Source organism: Callionymus lyra, chromosome 8, assembly GCF_982586985.1.
Source record: "Callionymus lyra chromosome 8, fCalLyr1.hap1.1, whole genome shotgun sequence".
In the NCBI taxonomy this organism is placed as follows: domain Eukaryota; kingdom Metazoa; phylum Chordata; class Actinopteri; order Syngnathiformes; family Callionymidae; genus Callionymus; species Callionymus lyra.
The window spans coordinates 9,193,753-9,221,660 of record NC_141825.1 but is presented as its reverse complement, the minus strand read 5'-3'; the positions used below and the strand labels follow the sequence as shown (position 1 = coordinate 9,221,660).

At 42.2% G+C, this 27,908-nt stretch overlaps 3 protein-coding genes across 4 annotated transcripts; 2 read left to right on the top strand and 1 right to left on the bottom strand.

Moving 5' to 3' along the window:
* Positions 1-175: 175 nt before the first annotated feature.
* Positions 176-27,237, bottom strand: tmem266 (transmembrane protein 266). 2 transcript variants are annotated; one of them, XM_087797615.1, is made up of 11 exons: positions 26,714-27,232; positions 25,512-25,590; positions 19,281-19,460; positions 3,917-4,071; positions 2,897-2,970; positions 2,498-2,554; positions 2,295-2,433; positions 1,472-1,587; positions 1,208-1,385; positions 1,072-1,134; positions 176-996 (listed from the first exon to the last, which is right to left on the bottom strand). In XM_087797615.1, exons 2-11 carry the CDS (start codon positions 25,523-25,525, stop codon positions 377-379), a joined length of 1,596 nt encoding a protein of 531 aa, XP_087653741.1. In that variant the 5' UTR covers positions 25,526-25,590; positions 26,714-27,232; the 3' UTR covers positions 176-376. The 2 variants fall into 2 exon arrangements, with proteins under 2 accessions (XP_087653741.1, XP_087653740.1); XM_087797614.1 differs by having other exon boundaries at positions 176-1,134; positions 26,714-27,237.
* Positions 6,305-8,060, top strand: LOC148073577 (tripartite motif-containing protein 16-like). Its single transcript, XM_087797401.1, has one exon. It carries the CDS (start codon positions 6,442-6,444, stop codon positions 7,810-7,812), a length of 1,371 nt encoding a protein of 456 aa, XP_087653527.1. The 5' UTR covers positions 6,305-6,441; the 3' UTR covers positions 7,813-8,060.
* Positions 9,417-11,211, top strand: LOC148073576 (tripartite motif-containing protein 16-like). Its single transcript, XM_087797388.1, has one exon. The coding sequence runs from the start codon at positions 9,549-9,551 to the stop codon at positions 10,926-10,928; it is 1,380 nt and encodes a 459-aa protein (XP_087653514.1). The 5' UTR covers positions 9,417-9,548; the 3' UTR covers positions 10,929-11,211.
* Positions 27,238-27,908: the final 671 nt, after the last annotated feature.

The window sequence follows — 27,908 nt, the reverse complement described above, 5'->3', positions numbered from 1 at the left end:
TTTAGCGAGTGCTCATGGGAAATGTAGTCTCCCGTCTGGCTAAACACTACCACTGTTGTCCAGTGGCGTCGCTACAATTCACTTTTATTTACTCTAAATGTTAACGCCAAAGTGATTATTTTAACACAAATGAAATGAATGAAGTCGTGACTGAGAAACACTTGAGTTTGTTGATTTCATTTTATTAGAGTTTGCATGTGGACAAAAAAGCTCCAAACGAGAGGATGACGATGAACCCAAAAAATGTTTTTTTTGTAAATCAAGATGTTGAATTCTTATGAAATCGTTACTGAAATAGACAAAAGTTAGAAGATCGTCCCGCGGATCTCGAGTCTCGCAGCCGTTTAAAAACGCCACGTCCACGAGTCGAACCGTCTCACGTCTCCGACAGATGTTTGACCGGCGCCTCCACCGGCTCCATCATCCTGTACTTCTCCTCCAGGAAGCCCTCGTTGCTCTGCAGGTGGATCAGGGGTTTGGCGATCAGGCCCGTCCGGCTCTCCTGGTTCCTCTTGTTGTAGATGTTGAGCCGGCGCTCCAGCTCCGGGCTGCTGGTCTTGGTGGACCCCGTCGGGCTCGGCGGCTTCAGGTTGACGGGGTCCAGGCGCTTCTGGGCCAGGCGGGAGTCCTCGGACAGGGACGAGAGCAGCTCCTGGACGGCGGCGCTGGGGTGCCCCCGGGGCTGGGGGCCCAGGGCCAGCGGGCTGCTGTAGGGCGGCGGGTAGCAGCGCTGGTCGCTGAAGTCCGTGGACGTGGACGCCTCGCGCACCGTGGAGCTGCAGTCGGAGCTGGACCCCAGGGTGTGGCTGCTGACGCTGTGCTGGCGGGCGCTGAAGCTGGGCCGGGACACGCTGGTGCTGGACGCCTCGCTCGCCGACCGGGACGACACGGCGTCGGCGCTCACCAGCGTGGAGGGCAGCTGGCTGGCGTTCTTGGGCAGGTGCACGTCGATGGCCGTGGTGGTGATGACCCGGGCGGGGTCGGGGATCCCCAGATCTAGAGAGAGAGAGAGACGGGAGTCAGGACGGACGGACGCGCCGGTGGCGAAGAAGAAGTAGGAGGACGTGATACCACTGCTGGGCTCGCTGTAGTACTGACTGATGTAGTTGTTCATGTCGTCCTGACCCAGGTGATCTGAGGGCAGAACCAACAGGTGTCACCCTTCACTCATGGGCGCCTCCACCCCGAGGGGGGCGTCCCCTCTCACCTGCGGCCACGCCGGGCTCCCTGATCTTACCGGACCCTCCCGGCACCAGGCCGTCCACCTCCAGGAAGCTGTTGCTCTGTTTGCCCCACAGGTGGTGGATCTGCATGGCGGCTTCCCGCTCCGCCACCAAGTCCAGGTCCTGCTGGGCCAGATGAGCCCGCAGCTGCCGGATCTCGAACTTCAGGAAGGAAGGGAGTTCAGTGAGTGGCTCTGAGCCGCCCTCTGGTGGCCGGTCGCGCACATCGCACTCTTGTAAAGACTCACCGCCTGTTCCTGGCAGATCTGAGTGAGACGGTCCAGCTGCTCGTCCCGAACCGCCTTCGCCTTCTCGTACTGCTGGATCTCCAGGTCCATCTCCACCTTCACCTGCAGCACGTACGCTGCGGAGACAAACGCTTCATAAATGATCATAACAAACACTGAAACAGAAACTCGCCATCAAGACATTTCATTCTGAATAGAAATAAACTATTTAAAAAAAATAATCCAATAAAATATGAATCAGGTAAAACAAGCACTTGATTAACTCAATTTTATTTTTAATAATAAGTCATAATTTTTTTAATATTAGTAGAATTTTTTTTTTTAGTTACTATTTAGTTAGTTTAGGGGGCGCTAGCGAGCATACAATGGCGTTAGGTGGGTTTTTTCGAGTTTAGTTACTGATAATTAAATTCTATTATAATTTATAATAAACAAAAAATGATGTACAAGAATAATAAATACTAGAAAATATTTCATTTCTTCTTGAACACATTTATTGATAATTAATTTAATAGTAATTGTTTTGTTTTTTTAAGTAGTAAAATGGAGGTTTGACTACTAGTTAATTTATTGAATATTAAGCAGCAAGTGACAGGTTGATGTCATTAAGTTTTTTTCAAGGTAAATTAGTCACATGACACCAAAACCCTTTGACTCAAAAACAATCAACTAAACATCATAAAGAGCGAAAAACCGCTGAGTCTGCAGTTTTGCTCGCCACAGCATCCGTCTCAGTGACCTGACAGTAGAGGACGAGACACAGGGGAGGAGGGGGGGAGAGTAGGGGGTCCTCTCTCTCTCTCTCCCTCACTCACTCACTCACCGTCAATGATCCTCTTGACCCTCCAGATGCGCAGAGTGATGATGAGGCCGATGGCGTCCCAGGGGCTGCTGGGACCGTTGGCCACCGTGGAGGCCACCATGGGGGCCAGAGAGAGGACGATGACGGCTCCATCGAACACCTGAGGAGACGAGAGGGTGGGGGGGGTGAGTGAAGACACCCGAGGAGACAGAGAGGCGACTCACCTCCACTTTGTTCTCGATGTAGTCCCAGATCCCCAACACCACGATCCGGAACACGGTCTGGAGAGAGACCAGCAGAAGATCTTTTTTTATTCTTATCAAGACTGTTGATGAACTCGTGTTTTTCAAAATTTCTGGTGGAGCAGAGACACCTTCACCCCGGGCTAAGACGAATGCGAGTGTGTGGCCACCAATCGATTGCAACGAGACTGAAGACCTTGAATCTGTTTAGCTGCAACCGAAGAGACCGAATCCGTTCTCGCCACTAATTGTGGATCGATGGAATAAAACCCCGACAAGTGCAGGACCCGTGAACATCTGCATCCATCGCACAAGTGCTGAGTCAGCAAGAGTGCAGTGGAGTGTGTGTGCGGTGATGACGAGTGTGTAGATGAGTCTCACCTCGGTGAAGAACACGGAGAGGATGGCAAGGCTGATCCAGTGGATGACGCTGGCGAACTGAGACGCGTTGTTGACTGTTGAGAGCAACACAAGATTTACCAGCAGGATCTCAAGTCCATTTAGGTTTTTTGTCATGTTTTCTGTCATGATGGTTTTAGACCAGATGTTATTTTAACAATGAGAGTCTCTGAGTGTCATCTGACGGTCAGAGTTCGTGTTTTTACATGAAGTTCCAAGTAAGAAACCGACACAACATAAGTATTTATATATATTTTTTTTAACGGATTGCAGTTACACTTTTCTGACACGCGGTGTCGCCAGAACCGACATTTCTAAACTCACAGATAGTCTCTAACATTATAAACAATATTTGAAGTATTAGATCGTCATTTTGGGGGCAACCAATTGTTGCAAGTAGACATAAAAAATGTCTTTAAAACAAGTCTAAAAAAAAGTTTAGCTTCAGGATAGTCTTTAGTAGCACAGCAGTCGTAATAAGAAAGCATGAGTTAAAGTCCCATTAATGTGAAAATCAACTCATTGTTTCAAATGTTAAAATCTTCCTCTCCAAGATGCAGTAGGTCTCACATCATGACCATGTTTAGAACTTATTACTTTATAAAGTTCTCCCCCGTTTGAAATCTCGGCGAATGAGAGGTTACGAGAGTGAAACACATTATGAGTAAGTAAGTAAGTAAAGTAAAGGTTATTTGTAAAGCGCCTTCCTAGACCAGGAAATAATGGCTTCACTCCAGCTGTAATCACCCCCCGCTTTGTTTATACAGCGAGTCGCTTGGAGGTAAAGACTTCACAGATTTATGACACTCAAATCCACACAGTAGTTGCCCTTTTAATAGTCACCCTTTTTCATTAGTAGAACATTACAAATGCTACAACATGGCCCTGAGGTCTATCCCAGTTTCTATAGGCGAGAGGCAGGGGACACCCTGGACAGGACGCCAGCATTCAAGGACATACTAGCATTCACGCACTCACTCATACCGACGGTGCATCACTCACACTGCAGCAGCTTGATGTCCACCAGCAGCTCCAGCGTCAGCAGCAGAACCACCAGAACCACACAGGCCACCAGGAAGCAGTTGAGGCCCGCGGACAGCAGACACACCTGCCACAGCGCCGCCCGGCGGCCGCAGCAGGGCTTCAGCCAGTTGGAGCTGCACGAGAGAGAAAAGAGAGAAGTGAAATGAAGAGTCTTCATCTTGCTGTGTTTATAAGCGCATTACCAGACACATGTCAGCAGAGGGCGCTATTACTCATGTAACAACTATTTATGAACGTCACATGACCTACATAAACGTTTTGTACAAGCGTAATAAAAACATTACACAACTAACATTTTATTTTCTAAAATTGTGTTGGTATTTTTATGATCTAAATAGAAATTACCTGAATTTAATTTGTTTTTAATTGTGTTTGTTTCTCGTTTTAAAAAGTGAACAAATGCTCATTTTGCAAGTACAAACAAAACTGCATTATTGATCAACACATTTTAACAAAACAACCCAATAAAATACAATTAAAATAGGAAAATAAACATTTAAACTAAAATATCACCTACAAATAATTGTGTAATTTTAATTTTAATTTTTGACATTGGTCGCTATCGTCATATTTGACCGCTATGAGAGAGAAATGTGTTTACAAAGGTCTTTGTTTTCATGTAGTGAGCAGCGAGAGCCGGCGCGGTCATTAAATCATCGGCCACTTGTGCACCATCTGGACTCAGACAGCCAGGACTGAACGACAACAACGCCTCCTGACTTTATTCCTCCATCGTTGTCATTTATTGTCAATTAAATCAGAGTGTGAAACAGCCTCTCAGTGCAGGTTCACGGTGTCGGACGTCCATCCAACAGACGGGCTCGCACTACGAGGCGTTCACGGTCAATAAAATATGACAAATATCCAGAGGGCTCGTAGGGATTTCCCGCCACAGTCACTGCCCTCAGCACACACACGGAGAATATCTGTTGTCACCTGTCCCCGCTGAAGGAAAACCATAATCAATATCTGTCAAACCACAAAAAGAGCAAGACAAGGTGCAATTTATTCTGGGCTCCTTATGCATCCGCGCGGAATGAAAGTGGCAAATGTTGAGATGATGCCAGTTTAAACCACCGCTGGGCGTGAGCCAGAACCTGACTGGAGGCTGATGCCAGGAAAGACAGAAGGAGAGAGGAAAGAAAAGGAGGAAATTATTCCCCGTTAATCTCATTTGAGAAGCTCATAGTTTGACCATTAGACTTTCTACAACAACTCACTGCATCAGAATCAACATTCATCTGATACTTCCTGGCTACGGATGCTCACGCTCCCAGACTTTACTTTTTCACTTTGCTGTCCTGAGAATAAGCAGAATTCTTTATAAAACTGTCAACGTTGACGACATCAGAACAGTTCGGTCTTATACTCAACAGTGCTGATACTGTCCCTCGTATTAAATCACGGCTATAAAAAGTTCCTTTTCTTGAACAACCACCACAACAGTGTACCTGTTTAGCATCGACTAAAGATTACAGTGTAGTATATACAGTATGTGTATATTAATAGGAAGACAAAGGGATAATATCAGAAGGGATTCAATTATTAAGATTCAGGCAACATTAACCATTTAAATCCGAGAGTTGAGTAGCATAAATATACATTTAAAACCCAAAATACACCACAAACGCGTGCACACAGAAATTGAAATATAAAATTTAGGCCCTTATGAACTGAAAGTTTTGTTGCAGGTTGAACCAGGTCTTTAAATGTTCACAGAATTAGGGTGAGCTATGTTTGTTAATATGTTTGTCTTCTCCTTCTCTGTATTTCCCTCTCCTTCCCGGGTTCTTTAGCCATCTCTTGTGAACAAAATCATGTCCTGGTCCTGAGCGTCCTGACTAAAAAAAAAACCTGACCGTTTATCTATGGATTGCGGCCGAACATGTCGACCCAGCAACTAGCAACTAGCATCGTAAGATGGGCAGCGAACGATTAGCTAACGTCCGTGTCAAGAATCTTTCCCCGGAGTTGAGTCCTGAAGGATTCATTAAACCGAATTCTCAATTGTACCGTCGGAGTGTGTGTGTGAATGCTTGTATGTCTTTGTGGTGTGTATTTGTGTGTGTTAAAGAATCAAGGTGTGTCTAGGACATTTCCGAAAATCATGTGTTTTCATCAAATTATTTTTGTGTGTGTGCATGCATACATGCATGTGTGTGTTTGAAGGTGTGTGTGTTATGGAATCAAGGTCAGTCCAGGTGTTTAATAGAAATCATCACGTGGTTTCAAGGAAGTTGGATAATATCTGGATCCAGCCGGTTGTACCAGATCGTGGCAGCATCATGTGACCGAGAGTTTAAAAGTGTTCACCTGGGAACCAAATGTTTCAGTCAACAGAGACACTAGAGTTGATCTGAAATGAGAACTACTGCAACATCTGTGCTGAAGAAGAAGAGAAGGATATCTACGAGTGTCCTCACCGCAGACAGACCTCCAGAGAAAGACCTCTCTTGCAGAACAACACCATTTCAGCAGCGATAATGGACATGAAGAAGACCAAAGACCTCTGCTATGCTGGACCTGATGATGTGGCCTGTGACGTCTGCACCGGGAGGAAGTTGAAAGCCCACAAGTCCTGTCTGTTATGTCTGGTCTCCTACTGCGAGGAACATCTTCAGCCTCATCTAGAAGAGCTGGCCTTCAAGAGACACAATCTCATCCTCCCGTCCAAGCAGCTCCAGGAGATCATCTGCCCTCAACACGATGAGGAGAAGAAGATGTTTTGTTGTACAGATCAGCAGCTCATCTGCTCTCTCTGTGCCATGGACCAACACAAGAAACATCACAATGTCTCGGCTGCAACTGAGAGGAGCGAACGAGAGAAGAAGGTGGTTTGGAGTCGAACAGACATCAAAAAGAGGATCCAAAGGAGAGAGGCAGAAGTGGAGCTTCTTCAGCAGGAGGAGAAGAAAATCGAAATGTCTGCTGATGAAACGGTGAAAACCAGTCAGGAGGCCCTCGACCAGCACATTGAGATGAGCAGGCAAAGAATGTCCGATGTGGTCCAGCAGATCACATCTCAGCAGCAGACCGAAGCCGCTCGAGTCCGAAGACTTAAGGAGAATCGTAAGCAGGAGATCGTCGAGCTGAAGAAGAAAGACGCTGAGCTGCAGGAGCTGATGAACACCGAAAGTCACACCGTCTTCCTCCAGAACTTCCCCTCAATCTCAAAGATCGGTGAAGACAAGGTCTTCTCCACCCACGACAGTCCTCACAGTCGCTTTGAGGAAATGACGGCAGCTGTTAATGTCTGCAGAGTGCAACTCCAGGGCCTTCTGACGGACACGTGCACCAACATCTCACTGGTGCTCCGTCCTAATCCCCAGACCAGAGAGCAGTTCCTCAGATACTCACAGGACATCACTCTGGATCCGAGCACGGCAGATTCATTTTTGATCTTGTCTGACGGAAACAGGAAAGTGATAAACGCTTGGAAAGTTCAGCCTCTTCCTCCTCATCCAGGCAGATTCACTGACTGTTATCAGGTCTTGAATAAAGAGCCTCTCGCTGGACGTTGTTACTGGGAGGTGAGGAGGAAAGGATATGTTGAAGTTGCAGTTTCATACAAGAACATCAGAAGATCAGGAGAAGAAAGACTTTTTGGTCATAATGACAAATCTTGGTGCTTATGTTGTAACTACTTCGGATGTTCATTCAGCCACGACAACGTCAAAACTAAAGTCTCCAAGGTTTGGCCTTCCACGGTGGGGGTGTACCTGGATCACGCTGCAGGTCTTTTGTCCTTCTACAGCGTCGCTGAGGGCATGACCCTCCTCCACAAGGTCCAGACCACGTTCACTGAGCCTCTACATGCTGGAGTCCAAGTTTGGAACGAGTGCGAGTTTGTGTAGCTGAAGTAGACAACAGTGCGAGTCTCTCCACAGGAGTGGAATCATTACATGAAGCTACTTTTTAATGTCTTCCCTGAAATCCTATGAGCTGAGAACTATTGTCGGTTGATTGTGCTGCACCCCGGGGACACCCCAGTGACGTTATTTAGGTGATTTATTCAACTTTAATTTTCCTGCATCTCTGTGTGGCCTCACGTGTGGTTTCATCTTAAAGCATCTTAATATTGGTTATGAAATAAATGTCTTCATGTGCCTTCTTGACATCTTCTAAATAAACCGTATGCATGATCAACACTGGTGTGATCTCTCTTCTTTGATGTGTCAAATCATGAAAAAAGAAAATAACTTTCTATGTTTTTTATTGTTAATAATCAGGCGCTAATGATACAATATGTATCACTTTACATGTAGTAGATTCTGATCCACAGACCTCAGAGCCCGAGCTGGGGTGTAAGGCTGGATCAGATCACTGATATAAGGTCTGACCATGAATAGATCTGAAAGTAAGAACCAGAATTTTGAAGTTGATCCTGAAAGAAACTGGCAGCCAGTGAAGAGATTTAAGGATCGGAGAAATCGAGTTAAGATTACAGTGAAATACGAGTGTATACTAATGAGAAGATAAAAGGGCTGACGTCAGAAGGAACTGGATTCTTAAAAGCCAAAGGTTTGTGCAACAATAAATGAGTAAAAACCGAGAATTAACCTTTAATTGAATTAAAAAAATTCCCTCAGAAATAAACATTGACGCCTTTAAATTCCTGCAGTGTTTGTTTGTGTGTGTTAGAAAATTGAGGTGTGTCTAGGACATTGTCAAGAATCATCAGGTGTTTTCATTGAATGTGTGTGTGTGTGTGTGTGTGTTTGAAGGTGAGTGTGAGTCCAGGTGATTATTAAAAATCATTGCGTGGTTTAAATATATATTGCTAGTATTGCAGGAGTCTTGACGAAGATGTAACTGCGTTCTTTTACGTCCAAAATATGTCCAACTGCATCCTCTCATCCTCAGTTATCGCCAGTATTTCATCGGATTCTATTGTTGCTTTTGCAATGAAGGACTCAATAACTGCTGTTATCTAGCGACCTGAAAGTCTAATTGCAACACATAAATGAACAAACACTGTGAAAAATGTTTAAACACACTTAATTGAAGTGTGATAGGACTATAATAAAAAAAACATTGCTAAATATTGATAGGTATGTTCAAAAAATGATTTAATCGTATCGATGTTTTCTGTGTAAGCAGACAAGTACCATTTTCTAAAGTTAGATTCTTAGATAGATGGTGAATATCAGGTTGTTTAGTGTGTATTTGTGTGTGTTAAAGAATCAAGGTGTGTCTAGGACATTTCCGAAAATCATGTGTTTTCATCAAATTATTTTTGTGTGTGTGCATGCATACATGCATGTGTGTGTTTGAAGGTGTGTGTGTTATGGAATCAAGGTCAGTCCAGGTGTTTAATAGAAATCATCACGTGGTTTCAAGGAAGTTGGATAATATCTGGATCCAGCCGGTTGTACCAGATCGTGGCAGCATCATGTGACCGAGAGTTTAAAAGTGTTCACCTGGGAACCAAATGTTTCAGTCAACAGAGACACTAGAGTTGATCTGAAATGAGAACTACTGCAACATCTGTGCTGAAGAAGAAGAGAAGGATATCTACGAGTGTCCTCACCGCAGACAGACCTCCAGAGAAAGACCTCTCTTGCAGAACAACACCATTTCAGCAGCGATAATGGACACAAAGAAGACCAAAGACCTCTGCTATGCTGGACCTGATGATGTGGCCTGTGACGTCTGCACCGGGAGGAAGTTGAAAGCCCACAAGTCCTGTCTGTTATGTCTGGTCTCCTACTGCGAGGAACATCTTCAGCCTCATCTAGAAGAGCTGGCCTTCAAGAGACACAATCTCATCCACCCGTCCAAGCAGCTCCAGGAGATCATCTGCCCTCAACACGATGAGGAGAAGAAGATGTTTTGTTGTACAGATCAGCAGCTCATCTGCTCTCTCTGTGCCATGGACCAACACAAGAAACATCACAATGTCTCGGCTGCAACTGAGAGGAGCGAACGAGAGAAGAAGGTGGTTTGGAGTCGAACAGACATCAAAAAGAGGATCCAAAGGAGAGAGGCAGAAGTGGAGCTTCTTCAGCAGGAGGAGAAGAAAATCGAAATGTCTGCTGATGAAACGGTGAACACCAGTCAGGAGGCCCTCGACCAGCACATTGAGATGAGCAGGCAAAGAATGTCCGATGTGGTCCAGCAGATCACATCTCAGCAGCAGACCGAAGCCGCTCGAGTCCGAAGACTTAAGGAGAATCGTAAGCAGGAGATCGTCGAGCTGAAGAAGAAAGACGCTGAGCTGCAGGAGCTGATGAACACCGAAAGTCACACCGTCTTCCTCCAGAACTTCCCCTCAATCTCAAAGATCGGTGAAGACAAGGTCTTCTCCACCCACGACAGTCCTCACAGTCGCTTTGAGGAAATGACGGCAGCTGTTAATGTCTGCAGAGTGCAACTCCAGGGCCTTCTGACGGACACGTGCACCAACATCTCACTGGTGCTCCTTCCTAATCCCCAGACCAGAGAGCAGTTCCTCAGATACTCACAGGACATCACTCTGGATCCGAGCACGGCAGACTCATTTTTGATCTTGTCTGACGGAAACAGGAAAGTGATAAACGCTTGGAAAGTTCAGCCTCTTCCTCCTCATCCAGGCAGATTCACTGACTGTTATCAGGTCTTGAATAAAGAGCCTCTCGCTGGACGTTGTTACTGGGAGGTGAGGAGGAAAGGATATGTTGAAGTTGCAGTTTCATACAAGAACATCAGAAGATCAGGAGAAGAAAGCATTTTTGGTCATAATGACACATCTTGGTGCTTATGTTGTAACTACTTCGGATGTTCATTCAGCCACGGCAACGTCAAAACTAAAGTCTCCGCGGTTTGGCCTTCCACGGTGGGGGTGTACCTGGATCACGCTGCAGGTCTTCTGTCCTTCTACAGCGTCGCTGAGGGCATGACCCTCCTCCACAAGGTCCAGACCACGTTCACTGAGCCTCTACATGCTGGAGTCCGAGTTTGGAACGAGTGCGAGTTTGTGAAGCTGAAGTAGACAACAGTGCGAGTCTCTCCACAGGAGTGAAATCATTACATGAAGCTACTTTTTAATGTCTTCCCTGAAATCCTATGAGCTGAGAACTATTGTCGGTTGATTGTGCTGCACCCCGGGGACACCCCAGTGACGTTATTTAGGTGATTTATTCAACTTTAATTTTCCTGCATCTCTGTGTGGCCTCACGTGTGGTTTCATCTTAAAGCATCTTAATATTGGTTATGAAATAAATGTCTTCATGTGCCTTTTTGACATCTTCTAAATAAACCGTATGCATGATCAACACTGGTGTGATCTCTCTTCTTTGATGTGTCAAATCATGAAAAAAGAAAATAACTTTCTATGTTTTTTATTGTTAATAATCAGGCGCTAATGATACAATATGTATCACTTTACATGGGCAATCATACTATATATTTTGTGATACTGTAGGAATGAAAAAATATTGCTAGTATTGCATGACTCTTTCAGACTTTAGACTTTATTTTATTGTCATTGCACAGAAAACACAGCAGGGAAACTGGCAACGAAATTTCGTTGCTTGGCAACCGTTAAAAAACACAGCTGAGTGAATGGATATATAAAAGTATAAAAATAAATAAGTTAAAAATATTGCAATAACGTATAAACAGAATAAATAAATAACGTTTAAATATTGTATAGAATTAAAGCATGTAAAAGTATAAATATTAATATTTTAAAAATAGTGCAATATGGTATAAATAGAATAAATACATAATAATTTAAATATGGCAACAGCTCTTAAGGGAAGATGTAAATGCATTCTTTTATTTTGAAACCAAAATACGTTGAAACATCAGCTTTAAAAGCTCCTGGAGTCCACTGGATCCTCTCATCCTCAGTCATAGCCAGGATTTTGCAGGATTTTATTTAGTTCCTTTTTCTACGGAGGACTCAATAACTGCTGCTATCTAGCGACCGAAAGTCTTATTACAACACATACTGTAAATGAACAAAAGCTGTGACAATTTGCACGTTAATTGTAAATAAAAATAACATTTATTTAATTATAAACACACTGTATTGAAGCATAAACCATAGATAGAACTATAATACAAATAAAATATTGTTGAATATTAATAGGTATCAGGAAAATGTATTCAATCGTATCAATATTTTCTGTATAAGCAGAGAAGTCTTATTTTCTAAAGCTAAAAGATGGTGAATATCTTTCTATTTTATCACTTTTTTGCATTTGTTATTCTGCACTAGAAAAATGTATGGAAGTAAAAGGTATTGGTATCGAACAGATACTAGCCCAACTGTATTATGAAACCTCATCAGATATTTCATGAAACTACATAAACCGATCACTACTTTTTATTTTTGTTGAATATTTAGACTTTTAAATTAGGATTTTTATACTGTGTAAAATATAGAAAACCCAGAATACTCAGACTAGCATCTATAAGAGTTCAACCATTTGATTGTTTAGTTTTCAGCAGGGCAGAAGTAGTTCACAAAACCTTTGTAGAAACCACAAACATGATCCATTGGTGGAGGGTTAGATGAGAGCAGAGGCCTTCTGTTGCCTGATTCCACTGCTATTGTGTGGAATAATAATTCTTGGAGAGTGATCCCACGCCGGGCAGAAAAGGTATTAATTTAATCAAGCTGTAAAGAAATACTCCGACTGGAAGCGCGCTAAATGGCAGTGATGGATGACTCCCGGCTTAGAAACTTAATTTTAGGGAAATCACTTTAAACCTCGAGACCTGAACTATTAATGAGGCGGTTTTAGTGGTGGAGTCGGCGGCACTGGTTCGTGCAAAATGGGTGAAACCGAAGCGATTCATTCCAACGTGGGACGCAGAGGTTACAGAAACTGAGGGGGGGGGGATGGAGACGTCGGACTCGAGGAGCAAAGAGCAGGAGCGAGAATGGGACTCGGATCGATAGCTGGGTTGAGATGAAGCGATAGAGTTTGCGCTCGACGCCGGCGGCGGCGGCGGCTCCGGTTGCAGGAGTTTATATAGACGGGCGGGATCAGACGGAGACATCAGGCTTCATGCAGGCGGCAGAGAGATGTCTCACGATATACATAGGGGGGAAAAAAAAAAGACGACCTGCCATGATGTTTGTTTGAGACTAATAATAGAGTCGGAAGAGTCAGAGTTGAAGATGCTGAGGTTGTCGTGTGAAAGGAACGAGAACCACCAAGATATAACTTCCATCCTGATGAAGTGAAATGGTTTGTGGGAGGTGAGGATTTTTGACTTCCCGGCGTCACGAGGGACGGATGATTCACGAGAGGCTTTCATTCATAACAGCGGTTAAATACTGTGGCTTTAAAACGAGCGGCGTCGCGCTGTGCGGCCTCTGAATCATTGATTGAACTTTAAGACTTACGCTGCTCAGCGAAAAACTCAACACAGCACAGCAGAAAGGACCCGCGGCACAGTTCAGGTTTCTCCGGAAAGAATGGAATCAAGCTGGAATTCTCAATGCACCGATGCTGGGTCACCTGCAGTAACACGGCAGTGGGGTCCCATGATGGGAGGTGTTAGCGTACTCTACAACACGCTGATGCAAACAAGCACTCTGACAGTGCATACCTCTGCCAAGATGCAAACAATTAAATCAATCTTCTTCTCATCCACATTTTATGGAAATACTTTCACTAGTTTGCCTCCTTGAAAGTGGGTCACAAGTCAAACGAAACAATTGATCCTCTCCAAAGATGAAACACCTGAAGAAGGTCACTGAGTATAGATAATCAATTGTTCCTCAGAGCCTCACGTATATATATATATATATATATATCCTTCAGTAATGCCAGGCCCAGAGACTGAGTCATTCTCCAAAAAAAAAGTTTCGCCTTCACGTCAGGCTGACGCTTCTTTTGTTTGGCAGCAGCTATTGTTACTTGTTGTGATACACTCCTCTATGAAAAAAAAGCCACCACCGGAAGGTTCTTGGCACTTGAAGCAAGTCGTCAAGATGGCGCCACAGTGTCGTGAGGTGCGTTGAACATCATTATAATTATAATTGTTTTAAATAGTTTTATTAATAAAATAAAGAACATTAAAGACTAAATAGATAAATCATTAAATAATCACCATAAGTAAAAACAAAAAGTAAGTAACTTAAAGTATCTATAAATATTAAATATTATAATAATGTAAAAGAAAATATAAAATAATTTATAACATTTATTTTAAAAATGCGATTCCCTGGACACAATATTATAAGGTAAAATGATGACAATGAAGCAGCCAATAAATACAAATAATTTCATTAAGAGTTATATGATTTAATTTAAAAAGAAAAAAACCCAACAACAATAGGAACAGGAAATCTTAATAAAAAAAAGGGAGTTAACAACTAATAAAACCACAAAATTATTATTTATTATTATATCTGAAATCAATACCAACCATGTAAACATCACAACATTGCCACCAGCAGGGGGCGTCATATCAGAATTAGAACCAGAAACGTTAACACCTTATCATGATACCTCATCAACTGTTTACTAACCCATTACTAACAAATACAAATGACTTTGTTTTGAGAAAACATAAAGCTGGTTCAGAGAAAGGTTCGAGAGCTGTTGAAATGAGGAGTGGACCAGGATGGTGTCAGTGTTAGGAATATAAAAATGTTTCTCACGTTGAGATGAAGAGACGGGAAGGTCATCGCGGGGGTTAATCCTGTAACTCGGTCCACAGGTGTGCTCGTCCTGACCGACCAGTGGTTGAACGCATCTGTCTTATACAGAACTCAGCGCGACAAACATCACCTCCTCTCTCCCCACAATCAGCGGGGACTCAAAATCCGATCTTTGCCAGAGAAATGGGCCACGTACACAATGCAAATGGAGATGGATGGGGCTCCGTGTGCAGAGTAGCAGACGAGCCATCCCTGATAAATGGGTTTTCACCGGGACACTTGATCTCTCTCCCTCTCGGCCTAAAAAGCAATCTCACACTTTGCATGTCTGTGAATATTAACAAACCTTCAAACCCGGCACTCAAATGTCATCCATTGTGTCGCGCGAGGTGCCAGGCGAGAGACAATTTGATGGAGTGGACTGATCCTCTCTGTGTTTGAAATGGAGTGAGCAGTAGGGGAGGAAGAAAAAAAAGAAAGAAAAGGAAATGTATTTTTCTTCTGAGACATATATCAACACAAAACAGGTGCTGAAGCCGGGTGAAATATTGCTGCCGGCTGGATTCTGACCAGAAGCCTTTGCTGCCATTTATTATCCTGTAGACAGTTGTAGTTTTATTTGACCTTCAGTCCCGTTCTCCGCAGTGTCTGTTAAACATGACATCACGACGATTATTATGATTCATGATGTTGTATTTCAGAAACCGATCATTAAAAATGAACAAGATATTTTGAGCTCACGCTCCTCGATACAAGCCTGTAAAAAGTCCACCCGACTGGCTTCCGTCGCCTACATTTCAAGGCTCGATTCCATCGTGTGTCGTCACATTTTTAGAAACAAACTATGATTTTCTCCATCGGGTCGATATCTTGCTCCCTTCGTTGCGAGTGTGATTAAGTCAGCTGAAGGAAAGGATGGAGCTACTCGCACAATTTACAACGTTGGCTTTAAATTTAAAAACAATAAACATTCATAGGCATGTTGAAATGATGAACAACCACGGCCACAGTGTTCGTGCTCTGCGAGAAAAACAGAAGTCATTCATGTCTTTTTAATTATATATGTATTCTTGTGGGGCTTATTTTGTAATGTAATGTTCTTTATAACTTTGGTAATAAATAGTGTGTGAGACAGGTTGCGTGAGTGACTATATGAAAGTACTATATTTATTGAATTCCAAACCGAAATGAGTCACAGAAATCTGGGTTCTTTTTGGCTACTATTGTCAGAAAATGTGACAAGATACTAGTACCCTTCCCTAGTTGTTGGGGCAGTAGCCCAACCAAAGAGGTCCGAAATTCCATTCCCAGGTCAAGCAGGAGACTGATTCTTTAAACGTGTCTTGGGTTTTACCTGGATTAATGGTCCCAGTCGGACATGCCCAGAACACTTCCTGAGGCGTCCAGTAGGAATCCTTAAAAATGTTCCAGTCACAACGAAGAATATGGAGGTTATTCTTCTAAAAATAGCCTTTGAAAAGTCTTTAGTGAGTTGGAAAGACTTGTAGAACTTGTGTTCAAAAATGTACTCCCCTCTAGTCAGAAAATCGGTTTTCCAACAAGGCTGAACATATTAGGTCAGAATGAGTGGTAGAATTTTAAACCATGCAACAACCAGCTAACTTTATGAGTCGTGAAGTAGCCTCTTCATACCTTTCCTCCAACTCGCCTCCGGTCATAACGGCAGGTTGACCCACATGAACCATCTGTCACGGCTGCAGTGCCTCACACCTCTCAGTCTGGTGAGATCAACAGCATGAACGTCTGCAGACCCGAGCGGCTCGACGCCGAGGTCCTGCCGTCGCATCGAATATGAAGATCACAGACTGGAGACCGGAGGGAGACTCTGGACCTCATTACTTCTGCCGCCTCAGACCTCGCTTTTAATTTGCAAGTAACGATTTTTGCTCCTCGATAATTGCCCGTGTTCCCGTCACCATTCTTTAACGCGGGGTCGGAGAACACAACAATTACTTTTATTATCAATATAGACGGACTACAGAAAGAGGTTTTTGCTGTGTCGCATATTAAACGTATCAAAGTATATGTTAGAGAAGCACGGAGACAGTGCATACCTCTGCCAAAGAGCTGTTTACTTTCTTGATAGTGGATTTAATTTAGTAATGTGTATTATGTGTGCTTATTGTCAAGTATCTGAAGGAATGATATGCATCCAGATACAGGGACAACGATATGATGTTTTGCGATATAATACCATATTGTAGGAAAAGGACACGTTTATAGTATTGGCAAAGTTGTAACTGCTTTGATCAAAATATGGCTGTCACAGAGTAAGCTGTTACGCTATCGCATTGAGAGTATTATTTGCTTTTCTTGACTGTCGACTCCACCACTGACTATCCGGTCACCATGCCCAAATATTAAATTTAAAAGCTGCGTATCCTCTCGTCCTTAGTCATCGCTGAAATCTCCGGGGATTTAATCGCTCCTCTAGCGAAGGATGATGTAATGACTGCGGCCATCTATTGGCTGGAAGTTTAATTGCAACTAAAGAAATTGTGTGTATTTGCATGATGATTCTAAATAAAAAAGAAAGTAATTTTATACAATATGTATCCAAATATAAACCATAAAGGAACAATGACGAGTATCAAATGTGAGTAGAAAGAGAAAAATTTGCTGTTCAATATTGATACGATATCGTGAAAACAAATATTGCTATATTTAAGTGTATCAACATTTTGTTACACCAGTATAGGTATGCTGCGTTTCATTAACGTTTATTTTGCTAGTTATGAACAGAGCAGTGCTCATAAGCCAAGTGAAAGTTGAAAACAAAAGAACATTCATGATTCATGATGACCTACCACTCCCTACTTAACTAAACCAAACTGCCAACCAGGCAACTTTCAATCTGGAACAGAGCAAAATACTTCAGCAATTCAGTCGTTCGGTGACCTTGACAACCGGTCAAGGAGTTCCGGTCCTACGCAAGTCTCCAGGTGTTCAAATAAAGCGCCCGCTGAAACCCATTAATCAGCTTTCATCTCCTGCTTACGACTAATGACTTCATTTTCAAAACACATTAAATGTGATTTAATCTGGCCGGCAATAAGGTGGGCCGCGCATCAAAATACCGCGGACCTTCGAGCAAGTCCTGGACCGGGGTCTATAAATAGTTTAATCCAAACTGCAAGTACTGCATGTGCCCCTGGTAGCCCCGCAAGAACATTCACCTCCTACATAATCGCCCACGTCTCCTGATGAAGAGCCACGAGAAGCTGCCGTGCAAGACTAAATGTGCATCCCCGGCGTGTTTTTCATCTGCTCCCTTTTTGAAATCCACAAAACACAACTAAAGCATGGAGGCTTCATCAAAGGACCGAGCTCATTTCACAGGTAATGAGCTTTTCCTCTTCCCACCTCAGAAATAAATCAGAGATTGACTGACGGTTTTCTTTGGTGCTACACAGGATCTCTGCGGTGTTGAGCGACTACACAGGCATTTCCGACATTCCGGGCAACCTGCTGTACATAATCACGACATGTAACCATTACGACCATTCCTGCCATTGTTTGCATTTCGACTCACTTCGTCACACAAAGTTGTGAGATTTAACACCGGGTTCCCAGGAATTAACCCGTGAGGGGGAAACCCCGGCCGACATATTTGCCTCAGATAGGCTCGTGCCTAGAATCAGGAATTCCAATCTTCTAAACTGCTGTACGGAATGTTACAGGGCAAGCAGGAAAATATTTCTCTATACTTTAAGCTATATGTACCAAACTCATATAAATGAGTCAAGAAAGATTAATGTTCATGTTGAAATCCTATATATTAAGATATCTGTGTTGAAGATAGGAACGGGTTATGGTCGTCAACAATAATCCAGAGACTTCCAAGAAGAGTTAACGCTGTTTTTGATGGAACATAGACGAGCATTCAATGAAAAGACTACACCACCACACAAAACAGCAGTGGTTAGATGTCATACAAGTGATGTCAAGACCTTCAAATTCTTTCTGACTCCAGATGGAACGAACAAAAATCTATTCTCTTATGATTTGGCCTATATCCCACCAGACCTGAAATCCATCTAACTTTTTACTTAAAGAGCAACTAATGTGAAAACTCCCCTCATCATGACCATGTTTTGAAGATAATACTTATTGTAAAGTTCTCCCCCGTCTAAAATCCCAGCAAACGAGAGGTTACAAGAGTGGAGTCCATTAGAGCCAGCTGTAATCACACCCCGCTTTGTTTATACAACGAGTTGGAGGCTTCCTGGATTGATGACACGCGGTGACAAACTGTGATGCTTGACCAATCACAGCCGAGTGGGTGTGGTTATGGTAAACATGATTTAATCTCCAGAATAACTGTGTTTTCAGTGGGCGGGGCTTAAGCACATTTTCTAATGTACATTTTTCAATGAGTTTTGAACAATCGGACACATACTGATGATACAATTGAGGTCCAAGATATATTTAAGACACACTTAAATTTAAATTTAAGTTAAGGATGTGGAAGATAATATTGATAGGAAAGACAACAAAATAAAACTTTTTTTCCATCATATTTGCACAAGATACATTTAAAATGAATATTTATTTACAATGAAATGACCCATATTGAGAAATAGATCTGGCCAAATATCTACCACTAGTACTTTCAGAGGAAAAAGCATGGACTTCAGTAAGAAGCTACTTATTTCTACCATGTTGACATTTTCTGAGGTATTATAATAAACAACATACCCATCCTTGTCTTCTTCGTCCGGGTTGGAGATAAGCTGAGATCCAGCCAGGGACAGATCCAGAGCCGCCAGAGGCAAGTCTCTGTAGGTGAAGCCGACCAGGTGAACCGGGCCCAGATTCTCCTCCTCCACCTGCTGGGAAATCACCTCCAGTTCAGAGGTGCCGGCTTTTGGGGGGACCCTGAGACGCAGAAAATCAGGAGGTTAGCATGTGAGTTATGCTTGTCACACATATATCATTAATTTATTTAAAACATGCTTTGTCGCTGCTGGCAGAGCCACACGAAAGATTTTCCCTTCAATAAGGTCGCACGACTCAAACGTGTTGAGAGGCGGTTCAACCAATGAGGGACAAGGAGACGTCGTCCTGCAACAGGAGTCTCACATGGCCTGGCAGCTTTCCCAGAGCAGCCGGCGTGGAGACATTAATAACTCGGCGGCATCGGAAGACATTGATTACCAGAGCAGGGGGTGGGCGGGGGGAGATGAAGCCGTACAGTGTCTAAAGCCACGAATCACCTTTAACAGGTGCTGGAGGTGACGTCGGCCACCGGAGCGCCGCGTGGAAGATACACTCCCGGATGAGTTATAAATCACCCAGGAGTTGAACAAGAGGTAATTTATAGATATTTTCTATGTCGCTCTTTGCCCCGATAAAAACTGGAGTCTTGGGGTTATTTCTTTTATTTTGGATCGTGTCTGAAAATGACACTTCTATGTTTGGATTTTGACTTTATTTTTTTTAAAGTGTCTCTTCCTGAACAACAGCAGTGGATAAAGCGCTCCCGGACCCTGGTCTACAAGGGCAGTCATCACTCACTAATGAAGAGTGTATTAAATTCACGTCTTTCCTTTTACTGTCAATGAAATTGACTGTACGCGCTTGTCAGTTGTGCTGGATCCTTTGTCTCAGCGCTGCAGCATCTGTGTTTTCAGTGGGTTTTTACCAGCTCAGTGAGATTCAGTAGAAGCACTTTATTCTTAATATTCAAACATTTTGGTAAAGATACAACAAAAAAAAGATGCAACAATATAAATGCTCTTATTAAGTCAAAGTGCAATTACAAAACACATCGTCTTGATTGTTTAAAAATAAGCTAAACAATTTTTTTTTATACTTTTAACTCAAAATTCATTCTTTGATCTTTTTTAATATTAGTTGTGTACGTTTTTTCAAAGTTTTATTTAAATGTTTTTCTTTACAGAAAATAAAACAATAAAAGTATATTTGTTTAACAAGTAATTCCTTTCTTTATTTGAATCAATTGGCATTTCAGAAATGTTCATGCTTTAAAATGATAAAATAAATCATTATAAAACAGATACCTTGGATATTAACTACTACACAATCTTCATATATTTACTTATTTATATTAAGAATAGTTAAATCGAATTATCACACAATTAAGCAATATATAATAATAATTTCTTAGTGTCATTGGTATCTGTTTTTCGTTATTATGTCATTCACTAGTTTTTGTTTATTGACTTTATGAATTGTTACTCATGTTGTCTGGTAGAACCTCACCCCAGTGTGACTAAATATATTCCTGTATGAAATGAAATCGCTTTTTTTTCCCCCTGTATATTTGAATGAACGCGTAGGATAGTTGCTGCAGTCCTAATTTGTTATTTCAGGTCTTCTTGTTCATTGTCAGTGAAAGCTCCTCCAGCAGCGATCCATAGCCATTCCCCGATGATCTCCCACCATAAATCAACGCGCCAGGGATCGATAATTATACTCCAAGTTTTAGTGGCTCCAGAGCAGAAATAATCATTACTTTCTCACATTAGAGGTAAAAAAAAAAAAAAAAAAACAGGTTTTAAAGATTTTAATATCGATCATTTTGATGCAGTGACTCATTAGTGACCACATACCAGAGTGTCCACGGAGACACATTACTTGTGTACGCGTAAGAAATTCATCTTTTCAAGCGAGACGTTTTTCATAAATATACCGCGGAGGCCGCGGCGACGGATTCCATAGATCCGGCAAGAAACGAGACTCTCTTGTAATCAATGCTCTCTGCGGACGTCTGTGAGGAATCACTTCAGACGTCAGCAGAGAGGAGACGCCAATTGGAATGTTTATGACTCATTGTTAAGTTAGGGCAGGTGTTGAAGGTTTAGCGGTGACGTGAGACACCGACTGATCGTAAGGTCTGCCCTGGCTATGGTTTTATTCCATGCAGAACAGCATCAAGTCTAATACACCATCAGGGCCTTCAAACTTAGCATCAGTATTAAAGCTATAGTTCACTCAAAATTAATTTTCTACTCACCCCCATGTCGATTTAGGGTTGGGATTATTTTTAGAGTAATCTTTTCCTTTTTTAGAGTTATTGGCAAAAATGTTTGTTCATTTTAATGTAGCAACCGATACTCATTTGTCTTCATCAAAAAAAGACCCACATAGTAAGTAAGTAAGTAAGTAAGTAATATTTATTTATATAGCGCTTTTCGAGACCAGGGTCACAAAGCGCTTAAACAATCAAAACAATACTCAAAAAAGTACATACTTTAAAGATCAAGATAATACTGAGAACAACACAGGAGTTCGAGAAATTCAAGGAAAAGCCTGAACAAATAGAAACGTCTTAAGATGTTTCTTAAAGGAGTCAGTAGATCCATCAAGCGCAAAGAGAGAGGAAGATCGTTCCAAAGCTTAAGAGCAACAGCCTGAAAAGATTTCTCTCCTCTGGTCCTGAACCGTGTGCGTGGAACCATCAGTAGATTCTGATCCACAGACCTCAGAGCCCGAGCTGGGGTGTAAGGCTGGATCAGATCACTGATGTAAGGAGGAGTCTGACCATGAATAGATCTGAAAGTAAGAACCAGAATTTTAAAGTTGATCCTGAAAGAAACTGGAAGCCAGTGAAGAGTTTTAAGGACCGGAGAGATGTGAGTTCTTCTACTTGAGCGGGTCAGAATTCTCGCCACCATAAATAAACACCACCATGGTGCTTGTTTGTAAGCATCGACATTAAGAATTTTTCCGAATAAACTTAAATAAGTCTTTATTTTAAGATTGTTTGTAGCAGAGGATCACAGTCTCTCAGCTCCCGTCTGTCGTCTTTTCCTCATTGAAACACATTGTGTTAAGGATGACGGCCTAGCTAGCGGCGTCCGCTAAAAACAAGTGTTTTTTTCAGACTTGTTACAATTTTTCCAGAAAAATTCCTCATGTCTACACTTCGATACAGGATGGATATAAAAAAAGAGCGCCACAGAGGAATATTGGATGTTTTTAAGTGAATCATCTTTGAATGAAGCTCAAGACAAAGCTAGCCTAGCAGCATTTGTTTAAAACAGACTTTAAGATAGACTTGTTATTTTTTCTCTGTAACAATTCGTTATATCTATCGAGTCGTCAATAGAAGATGGACATCACAGAAAAGCAGCACAGAGTTTTTTGTTTTTGTTTTTTTCAAGTTAATAATTTTTGGACAAAGTTAAAGACGAAGCAGCTAGCTTAGAAACAGCATCCGCTAAAAACAGGCAAATCCCTTATGTTGAGGCTTCAATCCAAGATGGACGTTACAGACGAGCAGTACGGAGATATTTAGATCTTTTTAAGTGTCTTTTTGGACAAAGACGAAGACGCAGACAACTGAGCTCCAGCTGCTGCATTTTTGCCCATGACTAACACATGTGGGTGAGTAGAAAATGTGTGAAAATTGGGTGAACTAACCCTAACAGAAGGGTCAAAAACTTTGAGTTGGATTTACATATTGTCTTTTCATTATCTCTGTTTCTTCTCCTTCACAAAAGACATTAATATTTTACTCGTTTATTATTGGACTTCAATAATATCTGTCCCTTATCTCATATTAAATGCTTCTTTGTATGTCTCTATATCAACATGGACATAAATCTACTTTGATTCTAATACAACCATACGGTGGGCCACATATGATTTAGCACATTTGATGTAGTTTGTTTTAAACTATTTTCATTCATTTTTAGAAGTTTTTTCCCTTTTTTTTATCTGATTCCATGAAAAATATTCTCATTACAAGACTAAAAGTAAACACACTTGGCAATGGTTCTGCGATCACTCTTACAAAGTATCACCTACTTCACTTTATTTCCACTTTAGTTAACAGGAATTGCATAATAACTCTCAAGCACAAGCTTGAACCAATATCCATTAAGTTTAAGGTTTCATCTCGAGTTCATCGGCAAACATCCGGAAAAAAAGTCGCTTCGAGACACGTTTCCCGCCCCATCCGTCCATGTACTGACCGCTTCAAACATCACCGTAACCCTCGAGAAGACGCATCGCTCCATTAAAATACAAGACCGAGGCCGACATGATAAGGCAAAGATTGATGACGGCCACGTCAAAAGCTTCAATATCACCTCCGCCGGACACTTAATGTCTGTGTAACATCAGAGGGTTTCAGAAAATGCTGCATCAGCAGGATCCACAGTTTCTGCAGAGGACGTCGCTAGCGTTTACTCCCACAGTATCTTTCAGCAGCTGCCCCGCAACACAAATCCTGTCCGTGCATTAATGTTCCAACACTCGGGCTTGTCCCGGGCCGCGGCATTTTAGTGCTGTCGTCGACAAGAAAAAACAAACTTAAGAGTTAAATCTCAGCTGCACTTTTTTTTTTGTAGCACTTTTCTTCTGGATGGAGAGTGATGTATACGAAGCGCCGCACGGTCAATAAGTGACGTCCGATCCGTTTGACGTTTCCCTTTATATCAACACACACACAAGCTCAAAGTCAAAACGTTGGACACCGTCCTGGTCACAGGCCTCACACCAAAAAAACAAAAAACATAAATCAGTTTTTGTTGCAATGCAGTTTTTTAGCTCAAAGCATCTTTGTGGTTTAACTTCCAACCTCCTTTTTCTCCTTGGACCGCAAACATTCTTCCACATCTTTCATTTTCTCTGCGTCATTTTTTTGTCTTCTGCTCAATTTTTCAGACCCATTTTTTTAACATTTTAAATTTTGCCAGAAAAAAAACTGTTTAAAAAAGGCAAACCTTGAACGGTGGGTCACAATATTTGGAGACCAAATCTTGTTGTACCCTAAGCCCACTCTGCTGTGATTGGTCAAGCATTAAGGTTTGTCACCATGTGTAATCAATCCAGGAAGCCTCCACCTCGTTGTATAAACAAAGCGGGGGCGTGATTACAGCTGGCTCTAATGGACTCCACTCTTGGAACCTCTCATTTGCTGAGATTTCAGACGGGGGAGAAATTTATAATAATCAACCCTGAAAGTCACCAGCTCCAAGAGGCTCATTGTATAAACAAAGCGGGGAATGATTACGGCTGGCTGGAGGAGTGAAGCCATTATTACGTCAAAATTGACTCTCGTAACCTCTCGTTTGCCAAGATTCCAGACGAGGGAGAACTTTATAAAGTAATAACTTCAAAACATGGTCATGATGAGGGTCTTACTGCATCTTGGGGAGGAAGACTTCAACATTTGAAACATGTGAGTGAGTCAGAAGAGTTTAGGTCAAAAAGTAAGTCTGTAAACTAGTTAAAAATATCTATATTTTTGCTGGCTTCTGCTGATTCAGCGTTATGTATCTTTCATGTAATTAATGTTCTTTCGTTGGTCATGGTTTTTTAAAGCTTCACTGTTTCATTTTTTTAAAGGTCCATGAATATAATGCCAATCAAATCAGTCCATCATGCAAAAAAAAAAAGGTCGGGTCCAGTGTTACAGAGGAAGGCAGGAACCTGAGCAGAATCCCACGACCCGCATCGGTGCAGCGCAGGTGCTCTCCTCCATTAGAAAGAGCTGGATTGAATCATCAACCGCTGCTGATCTGATGCCCACACAGAGATCTGTGTCAGCTGCGAGCAGCATCCTGTGTCTTTAACCAGAAGCTGCAGCTGACTGAACCCATTTTGCATTCTCCCCTCACTCCATTCCGCTCTACTCCACCTCCTCTCACTCCACTTGATTCCCTGCCTCCCCCTCTCTCCTCCTTTTCTCTTAGCTCCGACTCTGACTTTCATCAGAATGCAGTGCTCGTCTCGGGGACCACACACACACACACACACACACACAGAGAGTAATTATTAATAAGTGGGGACGACATGTGAGCGTCCTCCTGAATGCTGAGAGGTTCCAGCGGAGGAAGAAGACGGACCTGTTCCTCACGTGAGGACGGATTTCTGCTCCTCTTGCCAACTGAAGAGTATTCCATCCCTCAACGTATATTAAAGAAAACCAGACCAAAACGAAGTGCGTTTACTTACTGAGAGTTGCTCATGATAAGGTCTGGATGCAATTTTCATACAGAATCACTGAGTGTCTGAAACCCTCCTCCTGACATATCTGTGGAGAAGGAAAAAAAAAAGGAAGAAGAATTACACAGCTTCAGCAGCATCACTCACTTTTTTTTTCTTTTTTTTATAGCAGGTGCTTCCTCTTTTACTGGCACATAAACTGTAATGGATTTTAAATATCTCCCACGATCTGCTGCTGCACGGTGAATGTGTGGCTAAAGAACATTACACCTCCTGCATAGCAAGTGTTGCAGGATGTTCGCCCTTTGTGTCACAGGATAGAAAGTCATTGATGAGACCCTTCTCGCTGACACCGGCGAAAGTCCCGACCCCCCCAGCCCACCCCAAAAAAAATTATGAAACTCTTTTCCCTTTTAAAACGGTAAAGAAAAATGTGAGGAACAACATCAGCGGGAGCTTAATGTAATCGAGTGTGTGTATCCGTCCCATAAACGTCTGATTATATATTTAAATGTGAAAACAATGGAGTCAGGGGAATGATAATGTGAGCAATCAATCCACTTATACAGCTCATTCTAGAACAATGGCAGGTTTCATCACAGGCTCGATACATCAATGATGGACAATTAACTCGCCCTAAAGCCCTCGTTCATATTTTGGACGAAGGGTTTAGGGATCATCACTGTATTGACATCACTTTTTTTTTGGCATTTTAAACTGACAGCCTCATCTTTATTTTGATGAGTTAATAAAGGTTAGACTTGAGGTTTCTTGATGTGTTCATATCGTTCTAAGGATATATATTTATCACGACATGTTTACAAATGAGATCCTGATAATTGACACGTTATAAAAGTGGTAGAAGTGAGAACCAAAATAAAGTATTGGTTTAAATAAACTTACACATGTACACTGAGTCATTTATGAGATTAACTTTAGCCAAAAAAAAGTGCATTTAAAGGCAAGTAATTCAAGTGAAAAACAAAATAGGCAAAGCATTTTATATAGTTAAACAAATAACAATAAGTCATTATTAGTATTTGACACTGATAACAGAAAATTAAATTAAATGTTATGACATATAAGTATAAATTACTAGCGACAATACACTGAGTTAACATTAATCGTTTGCCAAGTTAACCATCCATCGTCAGTGGTATATTTAAAGGACACGCACACGCACGTATATCCGCATGCACGCACATACAAACCTTCATCTCCTCACACTACATTGTGTAAAGTGCGGTCGTGACTCCGTTGCCCTCGCAGCGACGATGATGAAGATGAAGATGATGATGATAATATCTCGGATGATAGTGAGGATGAAGATGATGAAAGAAGCTCTTGTCCTCGCAGTTGCGATTCCTCTCCTCCTCGTTCACAGCAGACCTACTGAAGAAGCCACCGAGCCCGGGATGAGAGCAGCATCCTTCACCGGAGACGAGGAGGATGTGACTGGACCGGGATGAATGTGGCATGTCCCACTAACAAAAAAAAAAAAAAAGAAAAGATCGGTGTGTTGGAGAGGCTTCCCTCACAATCTACTCCAGGGACTCCATGTGCCCGATCATGAGGAGGAGGAGGAGGAGGAGGAGGAGGAGGGAGGAGGACCACTATGTGGGCCAGATGCGGATCCAGGACCTGGACCCCAGCTGCTGCTGCTGCTGCTGATGACAATATATAGTTGAGAACAAATGGAAGTGATCGCTCCTACATCCTCAGTATTTTTTCCCCTCTGTGCGCGAGCGACGCTCGTGTGCGGCGTCGACTCTCGCTCCGGTTCACATCCATCAATTATCGCGATAGCTGCGAAGTGGAGCGGAACACGATGTTGCTAATAGCTATGCTAATGTTTATGCTAATAGACATTCCAATTTTTTTTTAAATGCCATTTAAAAATAGGGACATAAATTAAAAACGCAGTTGTTAAAAAAAAATATGATCTAAAATAAAAATGAAAATTAAATATGGTTATTTAATTAAAGAGGAATAGACGCTTCAATGGGGCCAAGGCTAGCGTTTAAAATGTAGCTTAGCGGTAACTTTATCTCCTCTATATTTATAAGATTTATTTGTAAGTACTGGTTAATGCAGGGGTGGGCAATTATAATTCTTCAAGGGCTAATTAAATTATTGCTGTGTCTCAAATCGCATACTAGCGTACTCAAAGTTAGTATTTTTAGTGCGTAAGTGCGTCTCAATTCTTAGTATGCGAAATTTAGTGTGCCATGCACACTGAATTGTCGTACTAAAACGCCCACAAAACTGAGTATGGTTCGATGGACACTATCCACCCTAAACGGCCACCATCTTAGTGACGTTGTAAACGGAAGTTACGTCATATATATGCATATATATTCATATACTTACAGGTGTATTTTCCGCAGCAGTAGAAGGATGACACGT